The sequence below is a fragment of the Trichechus manatus genome, unplaced genomic scaffold (assembly GCF_000243295.1).
Source record: "Trichechus manatus latirostris isolate Lorelei unplaced genomic scaffold, TriManLat1.0 scaffold00104, whole genome shotgun sequence".
Taxonomy (NCBI): domain Eukaryota; kingdom Metazoa; phylum Chordata; class Mammalia; order Sirenia; family Trichechidae; genus Trichechus; species Trichechus manatus.
Window position 1 is genome coordinate 6403960 of NW_004444040.1, and position 27973 is coordinate 6431932.

At 38.4% G+C, this 27973-nt stretch overlaps 1 protein-coding gene and 1 pseudogene across 1 annotated transcript in view; one reads left to right on the forward strand and one right to left on the reverse strand.

The window, feature by feature from the left end:
- Positions 1–19422: 19422 nt before the first annotated feature.
- On the forward strand, positions 19423–19481 carry LOC111821776 (uncharacterized; annotated as a pseudogene).
- A 4516-nt stretch (positions 19482–23997) lies between these two features.
- Positions 23998–27973, reverse strand: part of HAO1 (hydroxyacid oxidase 1) — a 76699-nt gene continuing 72723 nt past the window's right edge. The window contains exons 6-8 of the mRNA XM_004383052.1: positions 27425–27583; positions 27258–27327; positions 23998–24159 (exon numbers count right to left, since the gene is read on the reverse strand). Of these exons, the coding sequence (XP_004383109.1) occupies positions 24089–24159; positions 27258–27327; positions 27425–27583 (300 nt within the window). The 3' untranslated portion in view covers positions 23998–24088. The remainder of the gene's footprint in view (positions 24160–27257; positions 27328–27424; positions 27584–27973) is intronic.

The window sequence follows — 27973 nt, forward strand, 5'->3', positions numbered from 1 at the left end:
GCTGGAACCCAGTGCAGAGCAGGGAGCAGGGAGGTAAATGGGAGAGAGGTTTTTCCCTAAGGTGGGTGCTTTTGATCCATGCGGTAAGCTGTACACAAGTACTTATCTTTCATGGAGGGCTGCTTCTCACTGGTTCTGGGTGGCCACATAGAGTCTCTGGTACTGGGTCTCTCCTGATGTGGAAAACCTGCCTCCCGAGCACGACTGCTTGCCTGCCTCACCTCTCACCCCGGAGCTGATCAGGCCTGAAGGGCTCTGGCTCTCGCCGGGTCAGGTCTGGCAACTCCTGGCTGCTTCCAAACGGTCTCTCCCTCCCCCTGCCACTCAGTCCGGTTCCTCAACTCTGCCTTTGATGTTCAGGGCTCCCAGATTGCCAAATATAATCGAATCACTTGTTTTTTTGGGTCTTTGTTGTAAGAGGGTCTACCAGAAGCATCTGACTACTCTGCCATCTTGGCCCCGCCTCTACTATTCATATTTTAATCTGTGCCTTTTTTCTTAAATGTTTCAATAAATATTACTCCTTTAGCATGCCATAAATTCACCTCTCTACAGCTTGAAGAGTTTAGTCATAGTTCTGTGGTTCTCAATTTTAGTGAATTTATTCATCCTCAGCCATTAGTCTTTGACCTTTCAAAGTATTCATAGTAAATACTTCAGAAATAAACCAGTAAACCATCTGCTGTAGAGTCATCTCTGACTCATGGTGACCCCATGTGTGTCAGAGTAGAACTGTGCTCCATAGGTAGAACCTCCAACCTTTTGTTCAGTAGCCAAGCACATTAACTGTTTGCACTGCCCAGGAAGTCCATTTCAGAAATAGCTTCTTTTTATTTTTTTTTCCTAGATATCATTTCCTCTAATTATTTTTTTCTCCTTATTTTACATCTCAATCTTTCCCCATTATCCAAAGAACATGCTGATCATTAATTGTGGTGGTGACTTGGGGAATAGACTGAGGTAAAATTCTTCACAGGGTTCCCTCATAGCTTAAGGTCATGATCAAACAGCAAGCTAGCTAACATTTAGAAAAAGTTTAAGAGTTACCAAAAAGCTAGCACTCTGATTCTTTTCTCCATCAACTAGGGATGGTAGAAAGGAAATGGGTCTTCTTTGTATGCACCTATAACATTCTGCCAGATACTTCTACAGCCATTTAGCTAGAAATCATTACTTCTGGTTCTTTTTTCTCCTTAGCAGTGATGCACAGTGAGCTGTCTGAGACATCCTTTCATGTGGATAATGCATTTCTATAGGCAGAGAGAAGCTCCCCATAATAAATTCTCTGGGTGGTCCTACTCCATAGAACCTTGGAAGGATGAGGAACATCTTAGGAGGGAAGGTTATCAGAGAACTGGAAAAACAACTAAAGAGCCAAGTATGAAGCATGATGTAGTTGTTGCTGCAGACATATAAAGTTAAATACATTTATACCATTCACATTATACCTGCCCAAGCTAATAAATTGACCAATTTCTCACTCACTCTTTTATTTTTATAAGCCAAGAGAGGAACACAAGAAAAAGTTTCACATTTATTTTTATAAGGCAAGAGAGGAATACAAGAGCAAGATGAATTTTGCAGATAATTCACTACTTACTTTGGACAGTCATTGTTAACTCTTAGAAGGTAAATCAGAAGAAATAATGATTCCATCAATCATGAACAGTACCAGGCGTGTCCCTCCCAGTCTTCACCACATATATGTCACACACTTCAGAACTAAACATTGCAGCATCATGGGGAGCAGCATGTTGGGGGAAACTTATTGATGAAGGGCAATTGCTTATTAGCTCTACCCATATGGTATCTATAGATACATTGTTCAAATCCATTCTGCTAATTTCTAAGTATGGCTTGTTGTTATAATTGTTAGGTGCAGTCAAGTCAGTTATGACTCATAGCAACCCCATGTATAACAGCACAAAACACTGCCCAGTCCTGCAGCATCCTTACAATCATTGCTATTTTTAAGCCCATTGATGCAGCCACCACCATCAGTCTATCTCAGTGAGGGTCTTCCTCTTCTTTGTTGACCCTCTACTCTACCAAATATAACGTCCTTCTTCAGGAACTGGCCCCTCCTAATAATATGTCCAAAAGTCCTGCGACAAAGTCTCACCATCCTTGCTTCTAAGGAGCACTCTGGCTGCACGTCTTCCAAGACAGATTTGTTTGTTCTTCTGGCAGTCCATGGTATATTTAATATTCTTCACCAGCACCATAATTCAAAGGCATCAATTCTTCTTCAGTCTTCCTTATTCATTGTTCATCTTGAAGCACTTGCTGGTGAAGATCAAAGACTACAGCATTCAGTATGGATTACACCTCAACATAAAGAAAATAAAAATCCTCACAACTGGACCAATGAGCAACATCATGATAAATGGAGACAATATTGAAGTTGTCGAGCATTTAATTTTTGCTTGTATCCACAATCGACACCCTCAGAAGCAATGGTCAAGAAATCAAGCAACATATTGCATTGGGAAAATCTGCAAAAGACCTCTTTAAAGTGTAAAAAAGCGAAGATGTCTCTTTGAGGACTAAGGTGTGCCTGATCCAAGCCATGGTATTTTCAATCACCTCATATGCATACAAGAGCTGGACAATGAATAAGGAAGACCAAAGAAGTATTGCTGAAGTATGGGTTGCTAACCAATTCATTCAAGTGTTAACACCCTCATCACAAATCTACTTGTGATTCTTGACTAGTCCTAGACCTACATGTCATAGTCCTTAAATCCCACTATGATGAACTTTATGTGGAAGACTAAATAGTTACTTTACCTGCAATTTCTGTCCTCAGTCTCATGTCTACAATAGCCCTTACCAACATCAAGTTATTGCTCAGAAAACTGGCTATAGGAACGGCCTGCTGTAAGGTACATGGCTGAGCTTCACCCAGACACTCTCAAATCCCCCATGCCATGTCTGTAAGCCTGCCCACTAGGTTCAGTGGGTTTTGCTCCATATGGCCTGCACCCATTACCCCCTTTAGAAGGCTGGCATTGGACTACTGGAGTCACTTTGCTACCCAGAGAGCCAGAAGTGCCTGGGAATATACAGCCTTCAAGTCTACAACTATCTCAGTTTGCCTGGGGATTAGAGGCTTCACAGGATGCAGGACTTCCAGTGCTAAAATCAAGACAGTCCTGGGCCAACTGGGACAGCTGGTCACCAGATGCCCTCCCCCAACACCACTAGCGGGCTGCCCTTAGCAAATATCTGACTGATGCAAGGTATTAAAGCCCAGCTCTCTTGCCTCAGGTTGGGACAAATTCTAGGGTAGCACTATGTTCCAGAGCTCCTTGCTGGATCAGGCTGAAGCTGGAATTTCACATGTGGGACATCTTTCCTTCTGTATCTGGTTTCCCTCACTTCTTTACTCATTTCTCCTAGAAGACTTCCTTCATAAATCACTTGCACCTCCTCTTAGTAAAATGCTTCTGGGGATCCTCATTGTAGACACCTGCCTCCATGGAGATTAGAAATAGTACAGCATTTCTCTATAATTGAAATCCATAAGGCAATCACAATTTTCATTTTAGCTAAATTTTTGAGCCTTCTTTCCTGACACAGAACTGATAACAGAGGTATTGGCAGGTGGAAAAATTCTTTTGTCCTGGTGAGTTTCTTTTTTTTCTATAGCCTTCGTCAATTTAGGAGCCCTGGTGGAGCGGTGGATAAGGAGTCGGCTGCGAACCAAAAGGTTGGTGGTTTGAACCCACCAGCTGATCCTCAGGAGAAAGATGTGGCAGTCTGCTTCCATAAAGATTACAGCCTTGGAAACCCTATGGGGCAGTTCTACTCTGCCCTGTAGGGTAGCTATGAGTCGAAATCTACTCGGAGGCAATGGGTTGGGTCAATTTGGAGGTGGTGAAGATGGCAGAGATGGCAGCAGAAGTGAAAGTGACACTAATGGGCAAAGAAACAGTTAAAAGGTGGAATAAGGAATTTAAATAATAAGCCCCCAGTGATCAAGAATTGATTACAAATTTTATAGTGGAGCTTAAAATGTATTTTTCCTAAAGTAAGACTAAAATCTCTCATACATTTTAAGAAAATAATTTACTCTACTATGATGGGCTCAAGCATAACAACAATTGTGAGTATGGCACAGGACAGGGCAGAGTTCGGTTCTGTTGTACGTAGGGTCGGTATGAGTCAGAACCCACTCCATGGCACCTAACAACAACAACATGATATTTCGTTGAGTTATGTAGTTATACTACTTGTGTATACTTACAAATATTCTTCTTAAACTGAAGCTCAATAAAATATTAACCTCGCCTGGAGCTTTTTTTTTTTTTTTTTTAATGCTTTAAAAGCTCTACTTCACTGACTTGCTCTCTCTTTGAACCATTAAAATTGCTATACGATGAGGAGCAATTTGCAATAATTTACCAAATAATAATAATAATAAGGTAGCTCTATATCCTGTCTGTTTGATTTAAGGAAAAGGGTTTCCCTTTCAGGACCCCATGAATGTACAAGGTTCAAACAAAGTGCTGGGCGCTAATGAACAGACTCTGTTTTCCTGTGTTGGGCCCCTGCACAGAATGACTTCATTCAGGGCTACCGCACACGCATGGAAAGTATTGGTAAAAAATCCCACAGAGTTCAGACGACCTTTTCCTAACTTTTGTTTTTTTTTCCCGTTTGTCTTTCGGGTCTAAGCCAGGGATAACATAAATATTCATCAGCTGATATTTGCAGTAGCTGTGAAGTTATGAATGAGGCCATGCGGCTTCCCTCCTACCCCACGTACAGAATGGCAGCTTCTCATCTCAGCTCCCAGCCAAACGACACTTTCCGAAATCCCCGAAGTGTGCTACTAGGCTTTTCAAATTCAACCTTTTTTTTTTTTTAACTTTAATGCTCAAAGCAGAAATGTTGTCTGCTTAATGTTTACCATGGGATTATAAATGAAAAAAAGAAAAACATTATTTTACCAAGGTTTCAACTTTCAGATGCCTTGACGTAACAGGCAAATGTGTTAGCAGCTCAAAATATTGGTCATGTATATCAATGGGTATGACTGTTGCAGGTTTCCTTTTTATATCAAATACCAGACAGATACCTGAGGCATTTATTGTGCAAAGTAGGGGGAAAGTAACCACAGCTTTGATCTGTTTGTACTGCTTTGTAAGGCACTGGGGCAAGTGTTAGAAAGAGCTATTGGAAAACTCTTTGAATAACACAACTTCAAATATGTCCTTAAATGCTGAGACATTAAAAAAAAGAAAAGTGTGCCTGTCCTGTGTCCCGGGACTGGGCTGGTCTTCTGTAATCCAGATTTCCCACAACTCAGCATCTTCAAATATGGAATCTTTTCGTCTTCCAGAGTCTCTCACTTAAATAACCAGTTGCTGTCAAGTCCAGTACATTCTGAATCATGAAGACCCCATGTGTGTCAGAGTAGAACTGCTCCATAGGGTTTTCACGGCTGTGACCTTTCGAAAGCAGATCGCCAGGCCTTCCTTCCAAGATGGCCCTAGGTGGGTTTGAACCATCAACTTTTAGTTAGTAGCCAAGTATTTAACCATTTTTACCACCCAGAGACCCTCAGTTAAATAAAGCCTTAGTAAAAGGTGACTTTGGATTATGGTCTTGGCAAAGAATATTGAATACATCATGGACTACCAGAAGAATGAACAACTCTGTCTTGGAAGAAGTACAGCCAGAATGCTCCTTAGAAACAAGGATGGCGAGACTTTGTCTCACGTACTTTGGACTTGTGATCAGGAAGGACCAGTCCTTGGAGAAAGACATCATGCTTTGTAAAGTGGAGGGTCAGTGAAAAGGAGAAAGACCCTCAATGAGATGGATTGACACAGTGGCTGCAACAATGGGTTTAAGCATAGCAAAGATTGTGAGGATAGCACAGGAGCAGGCAGTATTTCTTTCTGTTGTACCTATGTTGGAACAGACTCGACAGCACCTAACAACAACAACAAAAGGTGATTGGAGAATAAAAACAAGAGACTGTGTGGTAACATACAGCCAACAGCCAATTGCTGAATCAACCCCCGGTGGTTATTAAAAATAAAATATATTTTTATGGACACAGGATAAATGTCAATGTATAATATTCTCCTTTTGACTTGCTTATCAGTGTGTTTTATTCAAAACTGAACATTTGTTCTGTCTTTGCCTCTGTAGAAATTCAATGCTACCTACATGTATGAGTTAACTGGGTAATTCTAGGACATGAGGATCATTTTTAAGAATTGTGACGGCAAGTACAAAATTGGAAAAATCTTATTGGGAATGTTCTGTAGTTTTTAAATTTTCAATAACAGTTGCAGATCAGGATCTCTTATCATCACTGTTCTGTATTTTTCTGGGTTCTGCCATCTTATGTGTGCCTAACAGTAGAAACAATTGTCTAAACTACCAAACCATAGAGATGATGAGCAGGATCTCAGGTGTTCAAATAAGGACCAGAACACAGCCTGGTGAGAGACCTGATTGGAACGGATACTCATGGCTGGAGGCCAGGTCTCTGTTTCCATCTTAGAGTCTGGTCTCACCAACGCCGGAACAGGAGCCAGAAGGCAAGTGCTCAAGTGTGTTTCTCCTGGCTTCAGCCCACCAGAATAACGCCTGATGAAGAGCTGTTGGAGGGCGTCAAAGGCAATGACCTTCTGCAGGAAAAACTCGACAGCAGTCGGGAGTGATGGATTGTCACACATGCCCAGTGTTATTTGGGAGGCCAGCTGAGTTAGAGGAGGCAGGAAGGTGTTTCCTCTCCCTCTCTTCCTTTCCCAGTACTGAGCATTCCCACCTAGAAGTAGCAGAGAGGAGAATTAGATCCTCCTCTAAGAAACATAAAAAGGAAATTCTTCTTCTTCTTTTTTTTTTTTTTAAATAAAGCACATCAGATCATGTCCAAAAGAATTCCAATTAGGTACTCATTACTCCAATATTATCAGAGAAAAAAGTAACCTGATTCAACAGTAACATGTAAAATCTTGTCTACATGTGATTCTAGGTTTTGATCTTGGATACAAGCAAACAAAGGTGTTTGTTTATTTGCTTATTTTTTCTACATATTGCTTCTGAGAGACCACTCAGTGGATACTGGGTATTCTCGGCTGCTAACCAAAAGGTCGGCAGTTCAAATCCACCAGCCTCTCCTTGGAAACCTTATAGGGCAGTTCTATTATGTCTTATAGGGTCACTATGAGTCTGAATCAACTCGACAAGGGGTTTGGTTTATTTATTTATTTATTTTTTTGGTATACTGAAGTATACTCAGCTCCTGATAGATGCATCAAGCTGATTAACAAAGTACCAAAAACCAAAAAACCAAATCTGTTGCAGTCAAGTTGACTACAACGCATAGTGACCCTATAGGACAGAATAGAACTGCCCCATTACGGTTTCCAAGGAGCGCCTGGTGGATTCAAATTGCCATCCTTTTGGTTAGCAGCCATAACTCTTAACCACTATGCTACCAGCATTTTCACTAACGAAGTACAAGGGCTTCAAACCACTTCCACAACCAACCAAACCCATAGATGAACACAAATGTCCATTTGTGCCCACAAATGTTAGAGAAGAGCACCTTGATAGAATGGCAACTTCAACACATTGGGTTTGGCTTGAAAGCTCCATAATGACAACTGATACTCCTCTGAGAATTCCTTTTGCTGTTTGGTGATCTTGAAGACTCACTGTACCTCTTTTACTTTCTATTACTTCACCATTGTAATGTGGAAAATATAATTGTACCACTTAAAAGTTCATAATTTTTGAGGTCATAATTACCTAGAGTCTACAGAAGCTATTTAAACTAATTAGAAGTATTCTGACATGTGTTTGCATAAACAAATTTTTACATTTCTTACCATTGAACCTTGATTTATTTTGTTATTAAAACTTTATCAATTATCTCCAGCTCTACTACTATAAGGTGACTGGGTTTGAGTAAGTCATAATCTTTCTGGGTCAGTTTCCTAGACTGCAGATGAATGGGCTGGATTTTTAGCATCTCTCACGTTGCATTCTGCAGAACTTTAGTTCTTTATATTAATTGTAGACATATACCGAGTTATTTATTGAAAGTACTGAGTAAAACACAGGTAATTAGATTTCATTAATACAAGATTTGAGAAACATTTGATAGGCAGATGCATTTTGTCAAACCACAAGACTCAACTTTAAATTTATATGATTAATTTACACATTTCCAAAATAAGGGATCAAGAAGTTAAATTTGCGAGAATGAATATGCTACCTTTGGAATAACACCTGTTAAACTTCCATCAAACATCCTGTGGTCTTAAACTGACGGTATGGTTCAGAATCGCTGGCGGGTGATGAAGCAAACAAAGTATAAACTACTCACAGTGGGATTCAAGGTCATTTCCTGGACAGCATCCAATTTCCTAGATGCTACACCCTTTAGATATTATAAAATGAAGTTTAGATAATTAATTTATTTCCTAAGTTTTTTATGAAAATATGACCAAAAAACATTAGTCAGTTTGTAGGGAAATCCATAGATAGGGTTGCCAGATTTAGCAAATAAAAATACAGATTGCTAAATTAATTTGAATTTCAGGTAAACCATGAATTTTTTTAGTATAAGTACATCCCAAATATTGCATTGAATATACTTATACTAAATTTTTTTGTTTACATTAAGTTCATATTTAACTTGGCATCCTGTATTTTAGCTAGAAACCAACCAAACCCACAGATGAACAGAGTTATCACTATTGTATTTAAAATGTAGAGGTAAACAAAATATAACTAAATTTATTTTCACTTTTTTTAGTAAAAGAGGACAAGAACAAACTTAACAAAATTAAAGAAAACACCAAGTCTGGGATATCACTGAGTATAAGGAACACTTTGCATTCAAGAATTTGTATAATGAAGAAATAGAGGAAAAAAACTAAAGATTGGAAGTCGACACCATGAGTGCTTCTGCAGAGGACATCTATTGATTTGTCCCCAATGGACCTTACTTACTCAGGGAACAACAGTGCACCTTCTCCCCCTTCTTCTCCACACTCAACATTTAGGCCTCATAGTAGCTCCCATATTCCCATATTCCTGTTCTCCCTGACCACATTTGCTTAGTCAAAGGGTGGGCAAGTTACCCAATTAGAGTTCTCTTGGATAATTTTGAACTGGTACTGGACAAGGAAGGTGAGGTTTTTCTTGGTGACAGAGCCAAGACATAAGAATCTGGGCAGCTGCAGGCACCCCCAAGTAGAGAATGCCACTCTACAGAGAGAAAATATAAAGCCAACATTCTGGGAGAACAAAGGCGGTTTACAAAACAGAGAGGGTCCTTGTGGCTTTCAAATCCCTGGTCCCAGGTTTTCTGAGGCCCAACTGCATCCATGCTTTTTCCTGAGGCTTTGCTGTTCAACATGTCTTATAATTTAGTGAGACATCTAGCATGCTTCCAAAGAAATTCCTCTTTTTACCTGAGCTAGCTCAAATTGTGTTTTATTTGTTCCAACAAAACATTTAAAGTTATGAAATCTCAATTGGACACAGTTCAAGATGATTAAATAAAAATTAATTTTCTCAGAAGCACTAAAAGCATATTTTAATTACTCACGTTTTAAAAACTAACTATAGTATAATTGAGGTGTGGGGCATACCTTCACCCAATTTCTGTAGCCACCAAAAACCCACTGCCATCAAGTCGATTCTAACTCATACTGACCCTATAGGACAAAGCAAAACAGCCCCACAGGATTTCCAAGGCTGTAAATCTTTACAGAAGCAGACTGCCACATCTTTCTCCCTCAGAGCAGCTGGTGGATTCAAACTGCTGATCTTTTGGTTAGCAGCTGAGCACTTTTAACTACTTTCCACCAGGGCTTTTTTCAGAAAGTAGACTATGGGACTTATCCACTGAAAACACGTGAGTAATATCTGGCCACATGATATAACATATTCCAAGAAACTCTAAAATTCTATGACTTTGTGAAGTTTCAATTAGTTATCAGTCTCAATTAGATAGTGATTTCCTGTAAAAAATAGAAACAAGAACATTTTGAAATGATGAAATCTATGCTTGACAAACTTATACTCTTTTATATATAGATCATTTTCTAAATTTTTACTTTGAAAATCAAATACAATTTCACAAGAGCAATTTATAATTATGGTCTTATGTGCAAAGTCAATGTTCTTAGAATTTTCCATTATATATTGTGAACTTAAATTTTTCCATTAGAACACTTTTATTTACTATAGTTGATTCCAAGCACAGAAAGTCAGAGTTGGTTCCAAAAAAATCTCTATAATATTTATGACAAATGTTCATTAATTAATTTAACAAATGTTTATTGAATAACTATAATTTTTCATGCAAGCTGTTGATGATACAGCAGAAAACAAGGCATATTTTCTTTCTTTATGGACATAACAATCCAGCTTCTAGTGTTTGGTGTTTGTTTTGTTCTTAGGCAATGTTGAGTAACTTTACACATATGTCTATTTATCAGCATGTAAGAAAGTCAAAATCATCTCAGGTCAACTCTAAGACTGTGGTACTTCCTATAAGCATGACTTGGTTTCTAGGCATCTTCCCTGAATGTCCTCAGTGTGTCCAAATCTGGAAGCCAGGTGAGTAGCCAGAACACAGTTGAGAGGGATTATTTCTATTGTTCTGGGCACCATATTTCTGTTATGGGCTCCAAAGGATTAATAAGTATTAGTGATGATAGACAATAGTGATGGTAGAATCCTGCCCTCCTTAACATAAATACTGAAAGTATCAAAGGGAAGTGCAGAGAGTAGTTTACTTGGCAGAGAGACTTCTCCGCCAGGAGCCCAAAGACCTGGACTGCAATTCTTACTCCAATATTCATCATGGCATGATTTTGATGCTCAAAGAGCTATTTAATGGTGTCTAGGGAACCTCTGGAATCTCTGGGTGGCACAAATGGTTAAGTACTCAACTACTAGCCAGAAGATTGACAGTTCAAACCCACCTAGAAGCACCTCAGAAAACACGGCTGGTGATCTGCCTCTGAAAGGTCACAGCCTTGAATACCTTATGGAGCAGTTCTACTCTGCACACACAGAGTTGCCATGAGTCGGAATCAACTCAATGACAACTCAGAACAACAACAACGGGGAACCCCTAGAAAATTAGAGGTCACATCTGCAAAATTCCACCCTTCAACCCCCTCTTGTCATCATCCACATGAAACTGGTCAAAAGTTTTTTAAAAAAATAGTATATTGTTTTAGTAACTGATATGCTATCATGTGACAGCTGGTGAGGAACATAATTATGCATTTTACTGATTTGCTTCCATAATACATAAAAGGTTTGAGTATGAGCATTTTTTAACTTACTTGATATTTCTAGGTTTTTATTCCCACCCTTTAGTTTAATGGAAGAAAAATATAAATGAATCTAGACTGGGAAATACTGTTGGTTCTTATGTTGGATTGGATTACTGAGAAAACCTAATTTATTCTTTATTCTTTTAACAAAAGCCAAAAAGTCATAAAGATCAGGAGTGGCTAAAGTAAATTGAAATTGATTATGAAGAGTTAGATTCTTGCACAACATTTTTGCTGTTGCAGCTGTCTCATCTCTCATTTTCCCTCTGTTGGGAAAGGTAAAAAACATTAGAGAACCATATAACCTTCATCATTGGGAAAGTTTAGATAAGCAGCAGGAATATGAAAACAATTAGGAATTAAACAATTTTAATGAATTCAACACTTTGTTACTGTTACCAAAAAAAAAAAAAAAAAACCGTTGCTGTCAAGTTGATTCTGACTCATAGGGAACCTATAGACAGAGTAGAACTGCCCCAGAGGGGTTCCAAGGAGCGGCTCGTACATTTGAACTGCTGACCTTTTCGTTAGCAATCGAGCTCTTAACGACTGCGCCACCAGGTCTCCATTGCAGTTATTAAAAAAAAACGTTGCTGTGAAGTCGATTCCGACTCATAGCAACCCTGTGCACAACAGAATGAAACACTCCCTGATCCTGCACCATCCTCACAATCATTGCTATGTTTGAGCCCATTGTTGCATCCACTGACCCTCTACTTTACCTAGCATGATGTCCTTCTCCAGGGACTGGTCTCTCTTGATAATATGTCCAACATGGTGAGACAAGTCACCCCATTCTCGCTTCCAAGGAGCACTCTAGCTGTACTTCTTCCAAGACAGACTTGTTAGTTCTTCTGGCAGTCCATGGTATAGTCAATATTCTTCACCAACACCATAAATGCGAAGAATTGTCTTCTTCAGTTTTCCTTATTCGTTGTTAAGCTTTCGTACGCGTATGAGGCAATTGAAAATATCATGGCTTGGATCAGGCACATCTTAGTCCTCGAAGTGACATCTTTGCTTTTTTACACTTTTAAAAGATCTTTTGCAGAAGATTTGCCCAATGCAATACATCATTTGATTCCTTGAGTGCTGCTTCTGTGGACATTGATTGTGGATCCAAGTAAAACAAAATCCTTGACAACATATGTAATTAACTTTTAAAATGTACGTGTTGCTAGGTTTTACTTATCTGAAGACTTTAAAGAACTTTGGAAAGAGGAATGTTAACTGAGAGATTGTTTAGTAGAAAGCGAGGCAATTCTCATTTCTGAGCTCCTGGGAGGGGGCATCTCAAGTGGGGAGGCATCTTGGGCATTGACCTCCCTATGCCCTTTTAACTGTCTCCCTCCTGAGGAAAGTCCCACAAATGAAGGGAAGTTTTTTTTTTTTTTTTGCCTGCACTTGCATCATTTTCTTCATTATGCTTCTGCCCTATAAAGGATGGACAAGAGATGGCAAAAGAGTTGAAATCCAATCACATCATTCTGGATAAATTGTTAACAGACCTGGCATAAGATTAGCCAAGAAAGATTTAGCTAAAATAAGGTTTTTGAGGAAATCTGTGAATTTCATTTAGATTGTGTTTACTTGACAACAAAACATTTGGTCAGTTTAGTGGAAAATAGGCAAATTGTTTATGCAGTTGTGTAGACAAAACCACCAGTGGAGCCAATGGTTCTTTTTTCAAATTTCTGTATTCTGGCTTTCATATACACTGTTCTACCTATAACCAGCAATATTTAATGGTTGTACAAATTAATTTTTTTCTTTTTTTGATAGATTCATGGTTTACTAATGCCTGGATCTTTTTTGTTGTTTGTCTTTTTTTTTTTTTTTTTGATCATAGATAAGTACACAATTAACAGTGTTGGAAACAGTAATTTTTAAAATTTTTTAAAAAGAGCTTATTACTAATAGCTTTTTTAGTCATTTTTTTGAAGATGAATACTTAAAACAATGATGTTCACACCACGACACATATTACGTTATGCTACTCTTATTCAGAAGTTCTGGAAAAAAAATCTGAGAGCTATGGCTTATTAATATTAAAACAAGATATAATATCTTGTGGTTATAATATCCACTACTAAGGGAAAAATTCAAATCAAGTTCATGACTAGGGAGCACAAAGCTGTTGTTTACTATTACACAGAACTCCTCAAAAAAATTGGAGCTATTTGTTCATTAAAATTAAAACCAGGTAATATGCATCAATAAATAAAGAAAAATCAGAACCAAAAATATGTTCTTGACTTGGACAACATGACTTGTTCATATGGTAAAAAAAACTTGGGTTCCTGGATCAAAGAGATGCCAAAGTTTCTTAGAGAAAAACTCCTTACTGGTGCCAGTTTGCTATTTCGGATACAGGGTTTTGTCCACTCTACCGGTCGTATTTCATTGTGTCATTCAAATAAATTTTGCTCATTCTTTTTGCATTTCCAAAATATATTGTTACTACTATTATTTTATAATACCTTATACATACATCATTCCTTACAGTTTGAAAGCACGTACTATTTATGCTTATATCGTATTGATTAGTGATATTACTACTCTATCCAAAGGGTGAAAACTAATGTTCAAGATCATTCACTGAAGATGATGTGCCTGTTCAAGGTCTGAGCTAAACCATAAACTCAAGACTTTAGGCAAAATTCTTGTGATCTTCCCAATAAAACGTAGCTGAAAGGAATAATTTTTAAAAATACTGCTTTACATCTCACAACATGGATAAATCTGGTGGGCATTATGCTGAGTGAAATAAGTCAATCACAAACGTACAAATATTGTATGAGAAGACTACAATAAAAACTCATGAAAAGATTTACACACAAAAGGAAACAATCTTTGATAATTACGACGGAGGGGAGAGATGGGGAGGGAAAAACCCTAATAGACAATAGATAAGTGGTAACTTTGGTGAAGGGTAAGACAGCACACAATACTGGGGAAGCCAGCACAACTTGTACAAGGCAAGGTCATAGAAGCTCCATAAACACATCCAAACTCCCTGAGGGACCAAATTACTGGACTGAGGGCTGTGGGGACCAAGGTCTCAGGGAATATCTAGCTCAACTGGCATAACATAGCTTATAAAGAAAATGTTCTACGTTCTACTTTGGTGAGTAGCATCTGGGGTCTTAAAAGCTTCTGAGAGGCCATTTAAGATACTCCATTGATGTCATCTCGTCTGGAGCAAGGGAGAATGAAGAAAACCAAAGATTTAAGAGAAGGATTAGTCCAAAGGACTAATGCACCACAACTACCACAGCCTCCACCAGACTGAGTCTAGCACAACTAGATGGTGCCCGGCTACCTCTACTGACTGCTCTGACAGGGATCACAATAGAGGATCCTGGACAGAGCTGGAGAAAAGTGTAGCACAAAATTCTAACTCAAAAAAAAAAAAAAAAACTAGTCTTACTGGTCTGACAGAGACTGGAGAAACTCCAAGAGTATGGCCCCCAGATACCCTTTTAACTCAGTAATGAAGTCACTCCTGAAGTTCACCCTCAGCCAAAGATTAGACAGGCACATAAAACAAAATGAGACTAAATGGACACACCAGTCCAGGGAAAAGGAAGAGAAGGCAGGAGGGGACAAGAAAGCTGGTAATGGGGAACCTAAGGTCGAGAAGAGGGGAGTGTTGACATGTCGTGGGGTTGGCAACCAATGTCACAAAACAATATGTATATTAATTGTTTAATGAAAAGCTAGTTTGCTCTGTAAACCCTCATCTAAAGTACAATAAAAAACTAAAAAAACTAAATCAAAGGGAAAAAAAACACTGCTTTAGATCAATATGGTATTCTCCTCACAAATAATTTAAAAATATTATTACATTTATCATTGTAGTTGATGTGCCTACTATTATTACATTTATCATTGTAGTTGATGTGCCTACTATATAGGGTAACTTAAAAATATTATTACATTTATTACTGCAATTAATGCGCCTACCAAACAGGTAAAATCTACTGTAACATTTTATTTTTATGGTAAGATAGCTACATTTGAGAGGGTCTGTGGTGGTTCAAGTCTAGCCAGAGGCATCTTGGAAGAAAGGTCTGGAGATCTACTTCTGAAAAGTCAGCCATTGAAAACCCTATGAAGTACAGGTCTACTCCGACACACATGGCGTCGCCATGAGTCAGAATCCACTCAATAGCAACTGGTTTTGTGTTAGTTTTATAGGACTTGCCCAGAATAACCATGTAGCAGAGTTGATCAATTTACAATAGTCTCAGGTCTACTATATATAGTTTCTTACTTGTCTAAGATTATTCTGAACATCTAGATATATGCTATTCAATATTATAGCCACTAGCTGCAGATGACTACTTACATTTAAATCCATAAAACTAAAAAAAATAAAGCATTCAATTCCTTGGTAATACCAGGCATATTCCAAGTGCTCAATAGCCATGTGTGGTTAATGGCTACCATATTGGGTATTGCCAATATAGAACATTTTCATCATCATAGAACATTCATAGGACAACGCTGGTCTGGTTTATAAGAATCATTATACAAGAGGTTTATTTTAATGCAACAGATGTCCAAAAAATTGTAGTAATCATCACCTACATTGTTGGTAAGGCTAACCTAGAAAGATAGAGGAAAATGTCTTATAATTGATATGAAACATAATGCTGGTTAAGTTGGTTTTTGTATATTAAAATTAACAATGAAATACAATGTGCTAGGCATAATTTTGTTTTCAATTTTTTAAGTCATGTAATACTTAGCATTACCTCAGCTGAAGTTACTGAAATTCGTAGATAAAGAAACAATTTTTCAGACATCAAGTTGCTAGGGGTGGTGAGTGTGCATAAGTCAATATCGAGGGGAAGAAAGCAGGATACTCTTGGATTTCTCCACATCAAATTTCTAGAGCCAGATGGCAATCCAAAATGTCTACCAAATTATGAGAAAAAGAAAACATGACCCAAAAATATTATGCTCATCCAAAGTGTTGTTCAAATATAAAAACATCAGGCAGCTTCTTAAATATGCACAAACTCATGGAATACAGTTATTCTTGAAAATATAATTTGCCAATGAAATCCAGGAAACCAAAAGGCAAATTGACGTTTAGAACCACAGAAAGGAGAAGTTATGAAGATTCAACAAAAATTAATACTAAACAATTTGGGGAATTTTTGTTACAGAACAAAAAGTTTTATACCATTATATTTTTATATTTATATTTTATATTATATAAAATAATAGTACAGTAACATAATTGGGAGAGAAGAGGAGGATGGGGAAGGGAGAGTAGATATAAGAGGATCATTTCTTCATTTTTTATAGCAATGAGTCAACCGACAGTGTCTAAAATGAAAACATGTACACACCATAAAACAAAAATTACTCCAATCTGAAGTTATTTCATAATTTTTAAAATAAATTGAGGAAATACTTTTAGGCTATAATATCTCATTTTGAAAAGAAGCATCTCCTTACTTTTAAAAATTTCTTTAATTTCATTTTCTCTTCTAATAAATCCAAGTAAAACTAAATTGAATATTTTATTTAAATGTAACATGTATAATCCTATTTCAGTAAAGCCTTTTCTATCTTTATATCCAGCTTATTCATTATTATATGTATATAGCAATGCCTGAAATATTCACCTAATATAAATACCAGTTATCTCTATGTGGTAAAAACTGTAATTTTTCTTTTACTTTGTGGAATTGCTTGAATTCTTTAACTATTTTCCCAAAAAAAGAGAAGTATTTCTATATTTGTTGTTGTTAGCCCCCATCCGGTTGACTCCCGCTCATGGAGATCTTATGTGCAACAGAACAAAACATTGTCCGATCCTGAGTCATCCTCACAATCGTCAGCATATTCTAGTCCATCACTGTGGCTGCTGTGCCAATCCATCTTACTGAGGGTCTCCCTCACTGTCATTGACCCTCCACTTCACCAACATGATGTCCTCCTCTAGCAACAGATCCCTGCTAATGATGTATCCAAACCAAGCCAGTAGGACATTGTTCTGCTGTGATTCATAAGGTTTTCATTGGCTGATTTTTGGAAATAGATCACCAGGCCTTTCTTCCTAGTCACCTTAGTTTGGAAGCTCTGCTGAAATACCAGTGTCATAGCTTCCAGCATCACCACAACACACAAACTATCACAGTACAACAAACTTACAGACAGATGGTGGATTTCTGTATAAATGTTATAAAAATAAAATACATTATTAAAACTTGTTTATTACTTCCTCCGATAGTAATTATTGTTCATTAGGTTTCCCTCTGAATGTTGATTTACAATTCATAATACATTCTCACATATTTCACCCATGCCATGCTCACAACAGCTGAATGTGGTAGGCAGACACTACTGCCCATGTCACAGCCCAGAATCTGAGGGTGCCAAGGTTAAGTAATGGTCCAAAAGGCTAGTCACTCAGATCTCTAGGATTCTAATCCAGTACTTTTAAGCAGGTTGGCCTTGACCTTCATTTAGTGCAGCCAGCAGTGAAGCTCTAACTAACATACAACATAAAGCATCTTACCAGAAACGTCTTTGTCAATACGAAGTTCCCACTGTTAGATCCAGAAGTTCAGTTGTATGGAAAACAAATCAGCTTTAGAGATAAATAGATGATCTAGCCAGAGAACACGGCCATGCTCTTTTCCCTAAAGATGCTGAATCAAATGAACAAACAAAATCAAATGTACTGTTCACTGAATCCCAGCCCTTGTTTTACCATCATGGTTCTTGTTTTGTAGAAGATTCTGGAAACTTTTCAGTTGAATCTATGCTCATTAATTTCAGAAATACCTCAGGGGAGAAACAAATAGGTAACTAGATAAAAATAAGTATTTCTTATTCACCCCAACTTACAATGGTGCAACCACATTAGGAAAGTAGATACTTATTGATCAAGTTAGGTTTGGATAAGGACAAGAAATTGTATCTTTTAAAGCACAGATAAGATTTTCTACCACATAAGCTCATAATAATAGCCTTCTATCATTTGGGAACATTTACATTACCTAAAATAAACTCTCACCCTGATGTTATTCTATAATTGGCATGTGGCAGAATGCACACTATAAGCAAATATAAGTCCAGAAAGCAGCCTCTGTCTTTATGTTATGAGAAACCTTTAGACTTTCTTAAACAGACAAACTTTATTTTGTTGCTATGCAACTGACAGGCAACACAGTCCATGAGACAGTAAATAAATTATGAATTTTACAATGAAGAGAAACGTCTTTTCTCCCTATTTGAGAACAAGCCACAACTTCCTTTCATGCAATACTAATCCACCACAGCCCTCTAAAGCTGTTTCACAAATGGCAATGTTTTCGCAAGATAAACAAATGCGTGAATAGCACAGCAATGACACAGATGCAGTTTGCAAACTGCACGCTAAGAAACATCAATACCCTGCAATTCATTGCTAAAGGCCTGGGAACCTGGGTTCCCCAAGCCTGGTGGGAAGAAAGAAGTTTATTTCACACCCACATTCTTCCAGGTAGCAGAATATAAGCAAGCTTAAAAAAAAAGAGATTCTGGCAATTTCTGTCAGCAAGCACCCATCACTGCCGCACGTCTCAGGCGTGATTCTGTGTGGGGACCTAAGAGGAATTTTAGCCATGAGAGAAATACCTGTGAGGATAAGGTGCCTACAAGGGTTGAGAACTGTTAGCTCATTGTTTAACATGATCTGTTCAGTGTTCAAAAATGGGAAATATTTGCTGTTATGGATTGAACTGTGTCCCTCAAAAATATATGTTGACATTCTAATCCCTATGTTGTTATTGTTAGCTGCAGTTGAGTCAATTCCGATTAATGGTGACCCTGTGGATGCAGAGTAGAACCGTTCCGTAAGGCTTTCAAAGCGGTGCCCATTCAGGAGCAGATTGCCATGCCTATTTTATAAGGGGCATCTGGGTGTGTTCCAACTGCCAACCTTTAGGCTGGTAGTTGAGCCTAACCACTGTATCTGTGGATATAATCTTGTTTGGAAAGAGAGTTTTCTTTGTTATGTTAATTAGATCATACTTGAGTAGGGTAGGTTCTAAATCTAATCATTTCTGAGTTTATAAAAAGGGGATTAGTGCTCGATTCGGCAGCACACATACTAAAATTGGAATGATACAGAGAAGATTAGCATGGGGAAGTCAGCACAACTGGACTAAACAAAGCTAAGAAATTTCCTGAATACAACCAAACACTTTGAGGGACAGGGTAGCAGGGGCGGAGGTCTAGGGTCCATGCTTTCAGGGGACATCTAGGTCAACTGACACAACAAAGTTTATTAAGAAAATGTTCTGCATTCCACTTTGGTGAGTGGCATCTGGGGTCTTAAAAGCTTGCAAGCGGCCATCTAAACTGCATCAATTGATCGCAATCCATCTGGAGTAAAGGAGAATGAAGAACACCAGGAGACACAAACAGAGTCTTAGCCCAAGAGACAGAAAGGGCCACATAAACCAGAGACTTCATCAGCCTGAGACCAGAAGAATTAGATGGTGCCTGGCTACCACCAATGACCGCCCTGGCAGAGAACACAACAGAGAGTCCCTGATGGAGCGGGAGAAAAGTAGGGTGCAGAACTGAAGTTCTAGTAAAAAACCAGACTTAATAGTTTGATTGAGACTGGTGGGACCCTGGAAGACATGGCCCCCAGACTCTCTGTTAGCCCAAAACTAAAACCGTTCCTGAGGCTAACTCTTCAGACAAAGATTAGACTGGACTATAAGACATAAAATGACATTCATGAAGAATGTGCTTCTTAGCTCAAGTAGACACATGAGACTAGGTGGGCAGCTCCTGTCCAGCTGCGAGATGAGAAGGCAGAGAGGGTCAGGAGTTAGTTGAATGGACACAGGAAACCCAGGGTGGAAAACAGGAGTGTGCTGTCACAGTATAGGGAGAGCAACTAGAGTCACATAACAATGTATGTATAAATTTTTGTATGAGAGACTAACTTGAATTGTAAACTTTCACTTAAAGCACAACAATTAAAAAAAAGAGAGAGAAGGGATTAGACACAGAGACACACATACGTGGAGGAAAGACAGATAAACCATGTAAGGATCACCTACAAACTAACGAACCAAAGAATGCCCAGGACTACCTACAAGGAAGGAATCTACACAGCCATCTCCCTGAATTACCCTTTCAGCCTCCAGAACTGTGAGAAAATAAATTTCTGTTCTTTAAAGCCACCTACTTGGGGTATTTGTGTTACAGCAGTACTAGGTAACTGAGATGCAAACATTTAGAATCGTTACATAAAAATTTAGATTTCTAACTTTTCTTTAAAAACTCAAAAATTAACAGTGAACTCGCATTTTCACAAAAATCAGTTGTAGTCAGCTTCCAGAAGAAAAAGTAGAAAAAATTAAAAACATATAACAATAGGAGAAAGTATATATAAATTGTGGTATATTTGTACAATGGATGACTACAGAGGAATAAACAGAACAAACTGCTGCCACACTCAATAACATGAATGAATTTCACATGTGTTGAGCAAAAGAAGCCAAATACAAAAGTACATCCTGTATGATTCCATTTATATGAAGTTCAAGATCAGGAAAAACTACTAAATGGTGAGAATAGGTTTATTTCTGGTGAACGGGGTACTTTCTGGGGTGATGGAAATGTTCTATATCTTGATTTGGGTAGTGGTCACATAGGTGTATATGTAAAATCAATCCAACTGCACACTTAAGATTTTAGTACCTTATGTATCTTGCTGTATGGATTTTATGCCTCAGTAAATAATAATTCAACAAAAAAGAGAGACTCAATTGGTGCTAAAGAGAAACTGGACTCTATAGATGGGGCACGGACTATACCTATAATCCACACCCAACAGCTGCCTCATTACTTGATCTGCTTGGCAAACCTGACTTGACGCTCCTTGCTTTTGACTAGATTAGTGGTTCTCAAAGAGTGGTGCCCACACCAGCAGCATCAGTATTACTTGGAAACATGTTAAAAATGCAGATTCTCAGGCCTCAGCCCAAACCTACTGAATCAGAATCTCTGGGAGTAGGGCCCAGGAATCTGTCTTTTAACAAGCTTTCTAGGTAATTCTGACACACCCCAAAGCTTGAGAAACACTGCTCTAGAGTACTATATACGTTAAATAACATACAAGAAAATCAGACTCATCTATACGACACCATCCATTCTTCACCCCACCCCCCTCATATTTCAAGAAAATAAGGAGAAGAAAAGCCAGTCGGCTTACTCAAAGAATTCTTACCAAGTTCAAGTACAAAACCCCCAGGAAGTGATGTACATCTCATACACTCTACCCCCGTTTCAGCTGTCAGATAGTTTGGGTTTTAGTATTGTTACAGCTAGACCGGAGACACTCTTAAAATAAATAAAAGCAAATAACTTTATTTCTTTCTGATTATGAAAACAATGTATATCACAAAGCCTTCAGGTATACTTCAACTCTGAAAAAATAAATGGAAATCTACACTCAAGGAAGTATCATAGATTGTTGTTAGTTGCCATCCAGTCAAATCGAACTCAGAGCAACAGGTGACCTTATGTACAGTAGAACAAACTGTTGCCCAGTCTTTATCCACCCTAATGATCGTTGGTATGTTTGAGTCCGTTGTTGTGGTTATTGTGCCATTTCAACAGAATTATGACTCAGGGCTATAAAAGTGTCTAGAGATTCACAAATTAAGACCACTCATCCTCATTCTCACATTAACTTGCATAAAACTTACATAGAACACCATTTTTGGGTCTCCATTTTCTGGTCAAGTTATTAACTTTTTAGCAAGGCCCCATCCAACCAACCATATACTATCATGTAGCCAAAATGAACATTCCATGCCAACGTCAAAGGCATTTCTGAATCACTTGGGAGAATCAAGGAGGCATTCATTACAATTTATTAATATTGATTGGAAATGCAAAAAACCATTGCATGATATGACAATAGGATTCTTTCTTTGCATTTGGAGAAAAAATTAAGGGGTAACTATGTCTTTTTTTGTCGGATTAATTCTTGTTTATCAACTTAGATATACTTTCAGAAAGGAAGAAGTATGTCTGTGCCTCTGTTAGTATTTAGGAATATCCTAGCATGTCAAGTAAGAGAGAGACAAGTCAAAGAACAACATATTTCAAGGAAGTGCTTCTCTCAATTGTTTTATTCAATACCTCAAAATGGACGAAAGAGCAGTGAGAGAGCGAAAAATCAACAGCAAAAATTACTTTGTCTACCAAGTTCACCTCCAATCTGGTCAAATGCCTACCTTGGAAATAAGTCTAAAAGTTATGTGACAGGGTCAGTTTATAGGCATGCCACCAGTGAGGTCAAGCTGGGCCCCACGCTCAGAAGGGGGCCTCACACTTAGGGTTGCCTCATGCTGCGATCACTGTCTTGAATTTCTTAATAATTTTATCTTTAAATTTGTGTTTCCTAAGTTCAGTCCAATGGGACAATGGAATATGTGCTGGGGACTTGGAGCCTCAGCTCACACATTGTTCCACGTTCCAACACTTCACTACCTCCTCTGAATGGGTTCTCAGCTGCTCATTCCTCCAGTGACTGCTTCTCAGAGATTTCTAGCAACTTCCATCCCTTGCCAGGGCCTGGGCTTGGGCTCAGGAGGGTCGGGGTCAAGTGGCAGGGTCCCAGGCACCTGTGAGGGTTTTTACTCACGCCGTGAGTATCCTTGTGCCTAAGGGAGCATGACATTAAATTGCAGATAAAAAAACTTCATGACAGGTCGAGAGAGAGAGAGAGAGAGAGAGAGAGCGAGTGAGACAGAGAGAGAGCTCATGAAACAAGAAAAAAAGAAAAAAAATTGTTCCTGCTTTTTGAACAAAAGCTCATGAAACAAGAAAAAAAATTGTTCCTGCATTCCCATTTTGTGCTGGGCCTCACAAATTCCGCAGCTGACCTTGAGTGAGACTCTAAATGGGAAAGAAGCAAAAGAGTACACGAGAGGAACTAGGAGGAATAAGAGAATTAATGGGGTATGCACAAGGGGAACAGGGATGTAATTAGGTTCCAGAGATTAAAATGGTTGAATTTCATATTGTTACAAATGGACCAGATAGATCGTTTTTTCAAAAATTCTTTATTTCTTTATGATTAAAAAGTAATATATATCATAAAATATTCAGATAGATGCAGACACTGAAGATGCAAATGGAAATCTACATTCAAAGAAGCAGCATAGCTCAGGGGGTTAAAAAGTGTCTAGAAAATTACCAGTTATGGCCACTCATCCCAAATCTATCAAGTGTTACTTTCTCAATGTTGTGAATCCAAAGCTCCTGTTGATCAGGCTTTTTTAACAGTCTGAGCCAAAGCTTACAATGTAAAATTCGTTTTAAGATTATCTGAAAACAATGCAGATTAATAAACAGTAGGGTAATAATCTTTATACCTCAGAGTTCACTACGTCCAATTTGGCCAAAGGATATCTCTTGTTTTTCAGCACCTCAGCCTGCCAGCAGATGACGTTATCTAAACACATTTTCAATGTTTTCTTTTTAACAGTTAATATATTTCCAGGATGCAGGTCTATTTCTTTCTAAAAGGTTCCTAGGACACCCACTGAAAAGTCAAAAGCAATGAACTAAAAGGGATTGCTATTTTGTTGGAGAAGAACGACACCCTTTGTATCAAAGTGGGGAATTACAGGCTGTGGTCACCCTCCGCACAGTGTCTCTTTGTCAAGTAATATATGCCGGAAAAAAAAATAATACAGATGGGAAAATATTGTGCACTGTCAGATCTTGGAAACAGCCAAAGGATTTTTCCTCACCAATGTCTTGTCGATGGCTTTCACATTCTGGCACCCTAAAAAAAATAATGCACACATTTAATATAAAATGAATGCAATAATAATCAGGCAGGTAATCGTTTTCCCAAGGAATGTAAAACTTGACAAATGTAAGGTTTATGGTTCAAGGTAAGCTTGCCAAATCTTATGTGGCATGAGACCATTTTTATTACCTAAACAGTCCTTAACAGAAAATGACTGGCACATATTTTTAACAACACAAAGAGTATATTCTTTCTGCCACATTTAATAGAGATTCAGTGACTGAAAGCCCTCTTTTAGGATATGTCTGCAGCAAATAAAAATGCCTAGTGAGGATTCACAGAATGGCATTCTTCTCACTGAAGCCTTGTCTACTCTGGCACCGTGCAGTGGTGAGTAAACTATTTATCTCGGGAATTCTATCTATGCAGATAATTTGGATCATATGGATTACAGAAAAGGAACCCCTTATTACTTTCAAAAAGGGGTAGTTAATAATTAATGCAAGATCATTCATCACATCTAAATGTCCATTCTGAGTCAGTTTCAAAACCGTCGCTAGTGATAACGTCACTTCATTTCTTTATTCATTCCTTCTGCAGATATTTATTGAGTCTTTGCTATGTGCCAGGCACTGTTCTAGGCACTGGGGATATCACTGTGAAGACAACAGAAGTCCCTGCCTCATGGTTCTTATATTCTAGAGGGGAAACAGCTAATACTTAATACATACAATTTAAAAAGTAAGCTATATAACAGGTGATAGGTAGAAGGTGATCAGTGCTATGAAAAAAAATGAAACAAAAAAAGAGAAAGAAAACTAGAAGTGCGAGTTGGTGGAGGGCAGATGGCAATTTTAAATAAGGCAGTCAGCAAGATTTAAGTGAAAACTTGAAGGACATGAGAGAGTTAGCCACGTAGATAGACATCTGGGGGAAGAGCATTCCAGGCAGAGGGAACAGCCAGTGAAAAAGACTGAATCGTGTCTGACATAGTCAAGGAAGAACAAAGAAACAAGCGTGGTGGGCAGAATAAGTGAGGGTGACAGTAGTAGGAATTGAGGCCAGAGAAGTAACAGGGGTCAAACCACGTAAGTCCTTGTTGGCCATTTTAAAGTCTTTGGCATTTAGTCTGAATAAATCAAGAGGTATTGGAGGGTTCTGACCAGAGGAGTGACAGGATCTGAATTAATATTTAAAAAGATCATTTTGGTTGCTTTGTTGAGAATACACTGAGTGGGGGTGGGGGTCGGGGGTGGGGGTTGACAGCAAGCACAGACAGGTAGCCTGCTGGGAGACTATTGCAGTATCCAAAATGAAGAGAGCTGATGATGAGCAGTGGAGGTAGAGAGGAATGGAAGATTCTAGTTATGTTTTGATAATGGAGTCCCCATGGATGTGAGGGCATGAGAGAAAATGGGAGTCAAGGATGACTCAGGATTTTTGACTCAAGCAATTGGAACTATGGTATTAACATGAACTGAGATTGGAGAGACTGGACTGCAGGTGGAGCAGGTTTGTTGGAGAAAGTTAGTAGTTTAGTTTTGGACAGGTGGAGTTTGAAATGTCTCTTAGACATCCAAGTGGAGGTTTTGAGTAGCTAGTCAGAGGTATGTTTCCAGAGTTCAGAGAGTACTGTGCACTGCAGGTGTAAATATGGGAGTCAACTTTAAATTTAGTATGTCCTCAAATGACTCCATCATCTTCCCCCTCAAACTCACTTCTCTCCAGAGTTTCCTAGCTCAATGAAAGGCACTGTCTTTCTCTCTGTTGTCCAGGCCACCAATCCTTGGATCCTCCTTCTCTCTCAACTCCCATATCTCCAACTACTATGTCCAGCTCCTGTGGGACCTATGTTCTCAATTTCCCAGGTGACAAGTATCTACCAGTTTCTTTCTATTTCCATCCCAACTCTCCTACAGGTTAGTCAGTATCTTTTACTGGAGTGGGTCTAACTTCATTCTTATATCCATTTACTGCTCATCAGTGTCCCATACCCCAAGTAGACTGATCTTTCTGCAATGAAAATTAGAATTTCCATTCAATTAACTAATATCTATATCAAAGACAGATTTATGCATGCCCTTCATTTTTTATAAAATAGGATGAAGTTAATTGCTTTATACCAATTACTTGAAACCTTGATCAAACACAACTCCTATACTTTGCCTCCTTTCTTCTACATTATTTTATCACCTTTTCTTGACCTCAGATGGACTCTTCTTTCTTCTTAAATTGTCTAAACTTCGCATAGATTTTAAAATACGTCTCCAGACTCAGTTCCTCCATGGAAGCCTCTTGTTTTCCATTCTGATCCAATTTTATAGCAAGCATGGTCTATGGCAGTCACTTAGTCACTATCTTTGACAGTCTTATTAGGACTATATCAGTGAATATGAGTATCTTAACGGTGGACACTGCATCATATTCTTCCTCATCTTACTTGCAGTGCGTAGCCAAAGGCCCTATATTTAGTAAACATTCTGAAATTATATGCTGAGTACTCACGGAAATACTTACATATGTATGTGTTCTGTGGCTCAACCACAGTATAATGTCATTGAGAAAAAGATTATGTCTTCTTTTGCATTCATAGTACCCTCAAAGCATATATATATATATATTTGATGTTTAAGTGTATCAGTGGTTTTTATTTAATTTGTTCTATTATTAATATTATTTTGGAATGATTATTTGTGAAACAAAATCATACACAAATTCAAAATAAATAAAATACATAAAAGCAAAACTGTGCTGACTTAAGGCAGCCCAGACACCAAAGGGAGAGCACACAGGACCGTCCAGCCCTTTTCCCAACTTCTAGGTGGCCTTAAGGGGTGCTATAGACACTCTAGGCTCCAACCAGTTGCCAGCCAGTCGATTTTGATTCATGTGAAAGCATGTGTGTCAAAGTAGAAGTGTGCTCCATAGAGTTTTCAATGACCAGTTTTTCAGAAGGATATCACCAGCCTTTTTTTCAAGGCATGTTGGGGTGGACTTGAACCTCCAACCTTTTGGTTAGCAGTCAGACCCACTAAGTGTCTGCACCACCCAAGGATTCCCTAGGCTCCAGGGAGATGGATTAAAGACCACTGAAAGAAAAGAAAACAGTACATAAGAATTGCAAGTCTTACCACTCAGGGCCATGGCCAATCGGAACTCTTCTTTCAGTATCTCAAGGACATTTTGGACACCTTCCTCCCCCTAAGCAAGTAAAAGATACAAAAATAAGTCTTGTTTCATGTATCTATTTCACTGTCAAATCATACTGTTTTAGAGATTTATTTCCTTGTCCAGTTACCTGGGAAGCCAAGCCCCATATGATCGGTCGGCCCACAAACACAGCCTTAGCCCCCAGGGCCAGAGCTTTGAGAACATCTGTGCCTTTCCGCACACCACCATCCAGGAAAATTTCCACCTTCCCTTCCACAGCCTCCACAATTTCTGGCAGTGCATCAATCTGTGGAGAGAAGAAGGGAAATGATGTGCCACTGTTAATGTTGAACTGTTACCCAATTCAACCTCCAAAGGCCACTGACCCACCTGACTGGGCCTTCAAATGTAAGAAGCTAAGCAGGCTTGGGGTCAATAGTAAAATTACTTCCCGCTGAAGGAGAAGAGAAGGAAAGACTGCTAACTGAAAAAATCAATTAAATTGGCATTTAAGTGGCTTTTTTTTTTTTTTTGGTTATTTTTATTCCTAATATTCAAAATCAGAAAAGATAATCAAAATAATACATAAGCACAATTCAAAAACACTTAGCCATCTTTTGAAGCTATACTTTATAAAATGCATAAAAGTAAATGAAGCATCTTGTTCATATAAATTATTCTTTTTTTTTTTTTTAAT